Source organism: Quercus robur, chromosome 5, assembly GCF_932294415.1.
Source record: "Quercus robur chromosome 5, dhQueRobu3.1, whole genome shotgun sequence".
Taxonomy (NCBI): domain Eukaryota; kingdom Viridiplantae; phylum Streptophyta; class Magnoliopsida; order Fagales; family Fagaceae; genus Quercus; species Quercus robur.
In genome coordinates, this window is record NC_065538.1 from 33,663,979 (window position 1) to 33,675,998 (window position 12,020).

General features: G+C 37.3%; 1 protein-coding gene across 1 annotated transcript; it reads left to right on the forward strand.

Moving 5' to 3' along the window:
• Positions 1 to 10,164: 10,164 nt before the first annotated feature.
• LOC126728128 (pentatricopeptide repeat-containing protein At2g38420, mitochondrial-like) lies at positions 10,165 to 10,740 on the forward strand. Its single transcript, XM_050433997.1, has one exon. It carries the CDS (start codon positions 10,165 to 10,167, stop codon positions 10,738 to 10,740), a length of 576 nt encoding a protein of 191 aa, XP_050289954.1.
• Positions 10,741 to 12,020: the final 1,280 nt, after the last annotated feature.

Consider the following 12,020-nt stretch of genomic DNA (forward strand, 5'->3'; position numbering starts at 1 on the left):
TGTTAGTTTCCAAATGTGAAGAACAACAACCAAATGACATTCTGAGCATATTATATAAAAATAGTGACAACACTTGCCTAGTTTGCAGCACTACCACTTGTGGAAGCCCCATGGGAATTGGGACAGCATCTGCGGTTATGCCCCTCTTGATGACACACTCCACATCGTTGCCTTGGTTGAATCTCCCTCAAGTCCGGATCTTCCCTCCGGCTTCACCGTTCTCGTTGTATCCCATCCATTTCATTCCTTAATCTTGACTTCACAAGACGACCTTTGCCCCGCAACAGCTGTGGGTTAGGCACCCACCGTGGTCCGCGAACATCCCTCCGCAATGACTCTGATTTTGGCACCACAAAATGATGTGAATATGTCTGAATGGCGTTGTTCAAACTGTAACATGGGTCAATATAGCTAGTCGCATCGAGGTGCAGACCTTTAAGAACTTTAATTGCATGTGAACAAGGGATCTTCAAGTTTAGCCACTTCCCACAACCACATGTTTGCTCAATTACGTGCACTTCATGACTGTGGTTTCCCCCTCCACCTCTATGATCGTTATACGGGGTAACCACTTGATATACACCAATTTCATGATTAAAATTCCTCAGAGTGTGTCCTGCAGTTTTCTGCTCATTTTTGTTATAGATCTTCATTGCATAATCACTCCACACCTTACCTTGAGAGAGATCAGAAAGAAGTTTTTCATGTCGATCGTAGAAATATGCAACAAGTTTGGACCATGTGAACTCAACCATTGCAGCAATGGGCAAACTGCGGGCACCTTTAAGTACCCCATTAAAACACTCAGAGATATTGGTTGTCATTGCCCCGTAACGTCTTCCACCATCCTGTGACTGGGTCCATTTATCAACATCCTCACTCATTAGATATGTGTAAGGCATATAGCGTAGGATGTGGCGATCAGTAGGGTCTACACCCCTCAGTAAATTAATCTCGGCCTCCTTAATGGTTTGCATTATGGACGTGAATTTTGCTTCATGAGTTGCATATCCAGTTTTCAAGGCCAATGCCTTTAAAGTCGGGTCCTTAAATTTTGTGTTGAAGTTACTAGCAACATGTCAAAGGCAATATCGATGATATACTTGTTCTCTTCCGTCCTCACCTATAGGCCACTCTCGAATGGCGCATTTGATACCTTTATGTCGGTCAGAAATAATGCAAATGCCATCCTTAGGTATGACATGCTCTATGGAAGTCCTAAGACACTCTAAAAACCAACCCCAACTAGTCCCTGACTCCTTGTCTACAACAGCAAAGGCGAGAGGCAAAATCTTTTGGTTAGCATCAGTTGCCATTGCAATCATCAACACCCCTTTGTATTTACCATACAAATGAGTCCCATCAATACTGATCACTGGCCTGCAATATTTGAATGCAGCAATGCATGGAGCGAATGCCCAATATACATAGTGAAGTACCGCAATACCTTCGTATGGCCTAGGTATGGTGTGATAGCTGTACTTGGTACCTGAGTCATGATCCAAGTATGCCAACAACAATTTCCGCAACCTTTGGTAATACTCCTCCCAATCCCCAAATATCTTAGCAATTGCCTTTTGTTTTGCGTCCCATACTTTATAGTAAGAAAGCTCATGATTATACTTAGTACGTATGATCTCCCAGAGCTCATCAATACGAGCAGTGTGATTTTGTCGCAATTTTTCCACAATTTCTGATGCAACAAAATTAGAATCCATCATTCTACCGTCTCTTTGCAGGCCAAAGGGTATACAAGTGTGTGAACCCACATAAGACGTGACCACCCACAGACCATTAAGTTTATTCTTCATGAATGCCCCAACATACCACTTGCAGTTGTCATCAACGCATGCGACGCACAATTTTGTGGTGCTCGACCTCCGGGTTATAAAATTTCTATTATCATTTGCTGCGTATATTGTCAATGCACGTTTCACCGCCGATTTATTTGCAAAAGTCAACCCTTTACAAAAATGCATCCCATCTTGCCAAGTACAAACAAATGGTTCTAATAGACGTGAAGGATCAAACATATTTTCCCAAGTATTTACGTAGAATGAGTCGGCAGGAGGTCTGTAGCCAGTGGTCGTATTTGTGTCACGCTGGATGCCAATATCATCGTCTGCATCATCTTCATCATGGAACTCCATATTTTCCTCTTCAAAATGGGGAACGACTTCATGGTCATCCACATCGTTCTCAAGGTCACCTCGTTCAATCCTTTCTTCGTACTCATCCACACCATCAATACTTTCACCATCATTCGTAGCATGATCTTCGTCTTCGTTTTCGTCTTCGTCTTCGTCTTCAACATAGTCTTCGTCTTCGTCATCCTCCTCTAAATGTGTCTCTTGACAATGGAGGGTTTCACCAGTATTTACAACATGATCTTGAGATGGGAGCATATAATCTCCCATTGTATACCCTCCCATTGCAGTGCATCCATCATCAAGGGCTGTAAATTGTAAAGACGTAGTTGTTTGTTGCACCATCTTGGTATCAACTTCCGCAAGCGGCTCTGAACTTATGTACAACTCAGCAGCATTTACTTGGGGCATTTTCTGGATCCTATTAAACATCATCTTCACATGTTTGTCTTCTTTAATCGCCATATACCCGTAATTTATCCATTCATGTAGGACTTCTTGTGGGTAACGATAAATAATCTTGATGTCATACCAAGAAGAGTTCAAATTCAATTCGTCCATTATTTTCAACTTCAAATCATTTAACGTCTTCAACTTACGACGTATCATCATGGGGTAGCATTGGATACCCGGCCCTGTAAATGGAAATCCCTCAATCCCCCCAGGATTGTTAAGACGTCCACCGTAGTATACATTTATATCAATATTCTTCAGATGTTGTGAACCTATTAAAGAGTCAAGTATAATATGTTAGCGACATATTTTTTTCTTTCATTTAACATCAATTACAAAACCTTTTCTATCTACTCAAAGTACAAAAATCACAAATTCTCACCCCACAATTGCATATACTCACCCCACATCACATACAAACACACTCAATCATTATCATTTCGTACTCAAACAAATAAAAAAACTAAAAACAAAACTCACCCCCATTACAAAATTTCAACTCAGCTCTAACTAATATAAATAAAAATATCAAACCACACAACAAGAAAAATAGCCATGATAAAAGCCTAGCAATACAAATATATATCTACAATATTTTTTACTTGTTACAAAATCCTAGCAAATATATACATTAACTTGCAAAAATAGTCATGATAAAAGCCTAACAATACAAATATATATCTACAATATTTTTTACTTGTTATAAAATCCTAGCAAATATATACATTAACTTGCAAAAATAGTCATGATAAAAGCCTAACAATACAAATATATATCTACAATATTTTTTACTTTGTATAAAATCCTAGCAAATATATACACTACCAAATATAACTTCTTACAAACCCCACATTTGCATATTCACATACAAACACACCCAATCATTATCATTTGTTTCCAAAATAAAATAAAAAATAAAAAATCATTAATTATACTAAAAAAAAAAAAAAAACTAAACACACAACTCACCCCATTACAAACCTTCAAATCATTCTATCAAAAATATAAAAAACAATATCAAACCAAACAAAAAAAATTAATCATGATACACATACCCATAAAAAAACCTAATAATATATATATATATATATATTATATTATATTTATATATGAAACTAACAATTAGAGAGATTGAGAAACCTTACCTGACATGAGGATGTGGGGTGAGTTGATTTGAAGTTTGTAATGGGGTGAGATTTGAATGAGAGTAAAACAGCACAGCCAGATAATGAATTTTATGCTGAAATGAAAATGAGTGAGAGGAAGGTTGTGGGTACTAGCATGTGTGTACCTATAAGCCAGACAACTGAATGTAACCTACAATGAGTGAGCATGTGCAAACTGCAAAGGCTACTCCTGAGAAACCCCAGACCAGACAAAAAACCAGCTGAGCTGTGGGACTTGACATGACCAGACATCAGACACGAATAAAGCAAGAGAACTGTACTCAAAAATCGAGTTTGTGAGACTCGTTTTCCAGCTGGAAATCGAGTCTTAGAAACTCGATTTTCACGTGGAAATCGAGTCTAAAAGACTCGATTTCCAGCTGGACCATTCCACCGTGTACAGGCCAGATCACACAAGAAAATCGAGGCTTAAAGGCTCGATTTTGAGACCAAAATCGAGCCTCTGAGGCTCGAGATGCTATTAACGAAATACGTTTCTAAGTCTCGCCTACTAACTAGATAGTTTCGTTTTTAAGGCCAGTTGGCCATTTTCGCCCAAACCCATCAAACCAAGATCCCAAGACCTTAGAGAGATAAAGTTTGAGCTGAAAGTGTGGCTGTGTGATTATGAGGGGTTTTATTTTGGATTTATTTGCGTTTAATTTTGTGTTGACCTGGATTTTTTTTTTTTTTTTTGAGATACTGATGTTTTTGGGTTTTGAATTTTTTTGGGTTTTTTTGAGATACTGGGTTTGTGTTTTTATTAATCTTACTCAAGTTAAAGTGAGATCTCAATCTCGATGATTTTTGGTTTTTATTTATGTTTTTTCTTTTTTTAGTTAAAATTGATAAATTAATATTTTAATTTCTACAAAATAACATTGCATTTTTAAAATGCTAAATAAAAAAATTTATTATTATTTTAATGTTGATGTCAGCATTTAATGTGTCAATTGCTCCGTTTTCTCTATAGACAATTTTTATTAGTGAAACGACGGTAGGAACTAAAATAGAACGCGTTTTTTTTTTTAATTTTAGAGACTAAATATGGTAAAATTAAAATAGGGATCAAAGTAAAAATAATGTGAAAAAATAAGGAAGAAAGTAGTATTTCCGCTCTTTTTTTTTTTTTTTTTTTCCTGAATTAGGTTAAGTTGTAACCGTGGGTTTGAATTGGGCTTTTAGTTTTTCTTTTAGTTGGGCTTGCTAGGCTATTTGGGCTGTTGTTAGAGAAGGGGCAAGGTTATAGAAAAAGGGGTCCAACCCTAAAAAATTCTAGAATTAGCTAACAAAAAAAAAAAAAAAAAAATTTGAGCCGGGCCCGGCCCCAAGCTGTCCAAATTCCCCATAGCATTTTTTAAATATCACATCAGCATTTTAATGTTTTTTAAAAGCATGTCAGAAAATTTTAACAAAATAAATTAAAATTAAAAAAATATTTAATTAAATAATTTAATTAAAACATTTTTTACTCTTCATTTTTTTTTGGTAAGAAACTTGTTTTTCACGTTCTTCCCCAAATTAAAACATACACTTGTTGCCTTCTTCTTTTCTATTGTTGCTCTTTTTTCCTTTTTATTTTATATTTTGACATTTAAATAACTTTCCAGAACATGACAAACTAGGTGGAGTTTGGATAGCGTTTAATAAGTCTGTGTTTGTGCGTTTTGTTAAAAAATGTAGGTCTCACGACACTATTCATGGACCCATAAAAGTCATCCAAACACAAATTTCAATATAAATTTGAGTTCCACAGCACTATTGACATATTTAAAAATTATTTTGTTACAATGCTTTCAATTTTTAATAAATAAGTCGTATCCAAACATACCCTTATATTGAGATTTAGGACTTAAGAGTTAAGACTATTAGGGTCAACACACCCTTCTCACACAGTCCTTGTATTTTGAAAAAACTTAGACAATTAGAGTCAGCATCTTCGTATACTATGTTGCCACCTACATATTCTAGGTTTGGGTTCCACCCAAACTTGCCACCATAATTAATCTCAACAGTCAACTTCAAATCTGCCATCTGCATAAAAATAATTGCTTAAATAAAAATGTTATTTGACAAAAGAATAAAACACAAACATAGCAGAAACAGACAATAGTGTTTGTTCTATTTTTGGGAGACAACCACATGAGAATGGACCACAAAGTCTACATTTAGGGTCCGTTTGGATACAATTAAAAACTGAAAACTGAAAAATACTGTAGCAAAATAATTTTTAAATGTGTGAATAATACCGTGGGACCCATTTTTAATGAAAAAGTTACTAAAAAGTGAAATTTGTGGATCCGTGAACAATACACAATGTGTACTAATTGACTGAAAAAAGTGAGAAAAGTCAAATTTTGCGGCTACTGTTCATTGAACAGTGCATGAACAGTAGCCACAAGTCTCACAAATGTGTGAAAAAAAAAGAAGAAGAAGGAAAAACACAGATGTAGACATGGGTCTTCAGCTCAATCCAAACATAACCTTACACTTTTTTTTTTCTCAATACAAAAAGATTCTTAGGGTCCACATATAACACAACACAGCAAATGACCAAACCACTAGCAACTTTCAACTCATTAAACATTATATAAATTTTAGCAGTTGAAAATTTCTATAGGTTCCTAACAGAATATGCACATTTAAAAAAAAATCCTTGTTTTGTATTTGGGAGGCAACCACATGGGAATGGACCAATGTCTTTTTTCATTATTATATAAATTGGAAAATTCTACAAGAAAATAGCTGCAAATAGACCAATCCAAGAGTCTTATGAGAAATCAATTCAGTAATTGGCCTTCGACTTATTAACAAGACAAATATGAAGGAGCTTATAAATGTTTGGTTTACGTGGTGCAATAGGAACCAAGAAATCAAGTAATTTACCGACAATCTATCAAGTAACCTACCAGCAATTTAAAAAAAAAATAAAAAATCTACAAACAATTTTTGAAAAAGAAATTAAGAACCCTAACTATCAAAATCGTACCTATTGTTTAAATTAAGAGGGAAAATCTCCAATATCCTTCACATGGGTTTTGATAGGACCGCCATCTTCTCTTGATGCTGAGAGTTTCACAAGTTGATCTTGATGGAATGGATCACAATCTCGAACAGAGGGTGTGCGGGTAAATGGAAGCTTTTTTTTCTCAAGAAAGTTACCTATCGCACATCTTTGATGCAATGGTCACTCCACAAGTATAAATGCTTATAGGGTGTGAGGGGCAAGGACCGAGGTTTAAGCCTACGTGAAGGAGTTTGTAGAAATTCATGCTAAGCTTGGGTAAAACGTAATTTCCTTTTTTTTTTTTTTGGATAATTACAGTAAACCCACCTGAGGTTAGGCCCGAAAACACTATGCCTACCCGTGGTTCAAAACTTATCACTTTGCCCACCTGAGGTGCCTTCCGTTAGGGCTCTGTTACCCACCTCTCCGTTTGCCGTTAGAAAAACACATTTTTAAAGAAAAACAAACATAACAAAGATCAAAAAGTTAGGACTTCTTATTCCTTAAGAACTTCTTTGAGAACAAAACACAGGAATAGCACAGATCAAATGCTATTCCTGATTAAAAGTGATATCATTGAGCATTTGTTTTTTTATTTTTGTTTTTTTTATAGATCTCTCCAACTTTTATTCAAACCAAACCAAACCCAAAAAAAAAAAAAAAAAATTCCAAATCCCAGAAAATTCAAACCAAACCAAACCCAAAAAAAAAAAAAAAAAAAAAATTCCAAATCCCAGAAAATTCAAACCAAACCAAACACAAGCCACAAATCCAGAATATCTCGCCGGCGCTTCGCGAGATCGCGATCAACGTCGCGAGATCGCGATCGACGTCGCGATCTCGCGACGGCGCGATCTCGCCTTCGCGACATCGCGCCGGATCGAGATCGTGATCGACGTCGCGATCTCGCCGTCGCGAGATCGCAATCGACGTCGCGATCTCGCGACGTCGCGATCTCGCGACGGCGCGATCTGATTTTTTTTTCTAGGTTTGTGGCTTGTGTTTTCTGGGATTTGGAATTTTTTTTTTTTTTTTGGGTTTGGTTTGGTTTGAATTTTCTGGGATTTGGAATTTTCTTTTTTTTTTGGGTTTGGTTTGGTTTGAATAAAAGTTGGAGAGATCTATAAAAAAAACAAAAATAAAAAAACAAATGCTCAATGATATCACTTTTAATCAGGAATAGCATTTGATCTGTGCTATTCCTGTGTTTTGTTCTCAAAGAAGTTCTTAAGGAATAAGAAGTCCTAACTTTTTGATCTTTGTTATGTTTGTTTTTCTTTAAAAATGTGTTTTTCTAACGGCAAACGGAGAGGTGGGTAACAGAGCCCTAACGGAAGGCACCTCAAGTGGGCAAAGTGATAAGTTTTGAACCACGGGTAGGCATAGTGTTTTCGGGCCTAACCTCAGGTGGGTTTACTGTAATTATCCTTTTTTTTTTTTTTTTTTTCTTTTGCTTTTCTTCCTCCCAATAGCTCTCTTTCTTCTTCACCAGCCTCATCGTTTTCCTCATCTCCACTGATTCCACTTATTTTTTTTTCAAATTTTCGCTCATCTCCGCCTCATATCACCGATTTTCATTCATGCTCTCTCTTTTTTTCAAATTTTCTTTTCTTTTTCCTCTTCGGGCCGGTACACCCATTTAGCTTGGCGTGCTGAAATCTCTCTCTGAGTAGACACCCACCTACACTCTGATACCATCCCAAAATTGAAACCCTTTTTCACTCAGTGTCACTCAAATTGGACACCATGAAGCGGCAGAGGATTGAAACAGAGGCGAGGGAGAGGAGAGAGAGGCAAAGAATTGAAAGAGCAGAGAGAGCACAAAGGAGAAATGTGAGCAGTGAGACTTGCCTATCTCCTGTTCGACAAAATGCCCAAACTAACGCTGATGACGACAAAGACATAATTAGCAGTCTAGCGGACTCTCTCCTCACCCACATCCTCTCCTTTCTCCCAATCCGAGACTCTGTCTGGACAAGCATTTTGTCAAGCAGGTGGAGGCCTCTCTGGACTCTTGTCCCTGTTCTTTACTCCAGGAAGAACTTTTAGAAAGATGGTTTCATGAAGAGAATGAAAATTTTAAGTTTGTGGATATAGTTTCTAGAATGAAAATAATCCCACATTTCATAATTTGTCCTTCCTTGAAGTTTTGTGGTGACATTTGGCATGAGTGGTATGCATGGCATGCAGTACGGCTCTTGCTTTGTCGGGCTCCAAAGCTACAAACACTTGTCTTTGAACATTCATTTTTGCATCGCTCTAATCTTGATAATCGTAACCCTTGCTTGGAGGAGCCACTCGATGTTCCTGAATGTATGTCATCACACCTTACAACCTGTCTTTATAAAGGATTTATGGGAGTTGAGAACAAGATGGAACTTGTTAGGCAAATCCTGAAGGCAGCAAGAGTACTAAAGACAATGAAAATCACCAGTCACAGTGATCTAGACCAAAGGAATAAGCCTAGTGTTCGCAAGAAATTGAGGAAGTTTCAAAGGAGCACTCGGAATTGTCAAATTGCATTTGGAGCATTAGGTAAAAGCCTGCTGCTTTTGGACAGCACTTTGGCAGAGGATACAAAGATACAATGCACACCTTTTCTGAATACAATGCATAGCTTTTCAGCCTTTTAACAACAATGTATAGTCAATAATTTTTAACCTAGTCTGCTTAAAAGACCAAAAGTCTAAAACATATTTAGTCATTCTGGAATTACCTTCTGGGAAAGGGGAGGGGATAAGGAAGGTGAAAAATAAAAATCGGCTTCTTGGTGGCTAAATATAAGTGAAACCTCAGAAGTTTCTTGCACTAGTGCAACCCATACTTAAGCTTGTTATTGGGTTTTTACTAAATTCAAATGACTATTGTGTTTACACATTTGATGAGAAGGTAAATAAGCTTCTTGTGACAGTCTCAACATTAGTAGTTGAAAAAGTGGCATTTAGGTAATTCTATATTTATCTTGCTTGCTAGCTATGGAACCATTAAATGTTAGAGATATTTTGTACATAAGCCATACAGTGAATTGAAAATGAATGTAAGGGTTGAAGGTTCAACTTTTTAAAGATAATGGCTAAAGCTCTATGTAGAATTAGAAGGGTTGGATATGCTATTGAGATTTTTGACTGTATGATAAATGATGGGTATGAATGAATGATTTTGGTTCAAAGATTTGTTCTTTGATATTGTGAAAGTGTGAACAAGAGGATTTGTGTGGTTTTAAGGATTGGGTTTGTGCAAAGAATGAAAAAGTTTGGTTTTTGTCCTCGGATAATGGATTATTCTAAAGTGATAGAGCTTTTTGGTGAAAGAAAGGAAGGGTTTTGATGCTTTGTAGGTTTTGCATCAGATGAAAGTGGATGGGATTAAGCCTGACATTGTTTGTTATACTATGGCATTCAAAGGGGCTATCGTGGAAGAGGATTTTGGGAAGGCCGATGACACATTTGATGAATTGCTTGTGTTGGGTTTGGTTCCTGATGTTTGCACTTATAACGTGTATATTTATGGCTTGTGTAAGCAAAATAGCATGGAAGCTGGTATTAAGGTGATTGGTTCAATGGAGGGGTTGGAGTGCAAGCCCAATGTGATTACTTACAATAGATTATTGGATGCATTTTCTAAGGCTGGGGGGTTAAGTATGAGCAGGAAGCTTGTTATGGACATGGGAAACAAGGGTGTTGAGTTCAACTTTTGGACATATAGGATTATGCTGAAAGGTTTAATTGGTGAAGGTGAAATTATGGATGCTTGTGTTTTGTCTGAGAAAATGTTGGACAAGTTTTACGGTCGTCAATGTGAGACATTTGATGAGGTAATATTTGGGCTGGGCCAAAAAGGGTTGGTTTGTAATGCAATGGAATTGATGCAGAAAATAATTGGCAAGAATGTTACTCTTGGGCTATGGCCTGGGAAACCATGCTCCTTGGTTCTGGATCTAAACTTAGCTTTCCAGAGACTATTTTGACTGGTTTGGAGAATGGTGAAACCCACTGTAAACTCACCCAGTTAGGTTGCTGGAACGGAAGTCTAGATTTGGTGAATGTAGAATGGTGAACCTACTATAATCTCACCAATTTAGGTTGCTGGAACAGTAAACTTAATTTGGTGAGTGGTGAAACCAATATGAATTCACCTATTTATGTGTATTTTTAATCTCTTCTTTTACTTTTTTGGTGGTTCAATTTGTTTGTTTTTGGTGTAAAGGAACCATAATAGCATTAACAATAAATCAGTACAAATGAGTATGTGGTAACACACCTTGTGCATCTGCCTCAATGTGGCTTCAAACAAAATTAGGGGGAACAGAAAATACAATGAAAGAGCAAGCTAGACAGCAGCTTTTGTTGGGTTACACGTGTGAGTGAAGTCCCACATTGAATAAAGATGAGAAGAATGAGTGGTTAATATAACATAATTGAGTACATACCCATTGGGCTTAGGCCTTTTGGGTTAAAGTGTGTCTCAATATGTTATATTAATTATTCAAGGAAACTCCCCAAGGTGTTTATCTCCCCAAGGAAGCTCTGATACCACTTGTCGGGGAGATAAACACCTTGGGGAGCTTCCTTGAATAATTAATATAACATATTGAGACACACTTTAACCCAAAAGGCCTAAGCCCAATGGGTATGTACTCAATTATGTTATATTAACCACTCATTCTTCTCATCTTTATTCAATGTGGGACTTCACTCACACGTGTAACCCAACAAATCTCCCCCTCACGTGTGAGTCTGCCTCTTTATGGGCTTTCAAGACCTCTTTGTGGGTCATGAACAAGTCCTACTCACTCCCCCTTGCCTAATGGGTTTTTCACTTCATCAGTGCGTCATCCATGGGTCTCTCGTACGCCATCCATGGGAACCACGTGTCAACCCTGCACGCACATCCATGGGAACCCCGTACGTCCATGTCCATGGGAACCTCGCACCACACCATTATTTAGCACCATTAGCAATATTTCTTTGTTAGGCTTTTTTCTTTTTTCTTCTCTAGGATCTTTATGTGTGGGCCGTTTAGGCTTTCTCTGTCCCCGCTGGGTAGGGACCATGAACACCTCACTACCTTCGCCGCACACCACCATGGGCTCTGATACCACTTGTAGGGAATTTAACCAAAAATCCCAGCCGTGAGATTTAAGAAAAGAAAATTTTCAATTAACCTAGTGAGCAAGCCGCATGAGAGAAAATAGAAAAAAGAGAGGCAGCCCGTTTCTATTCTTATTTTTTCTGTGAGAGAGTGCTA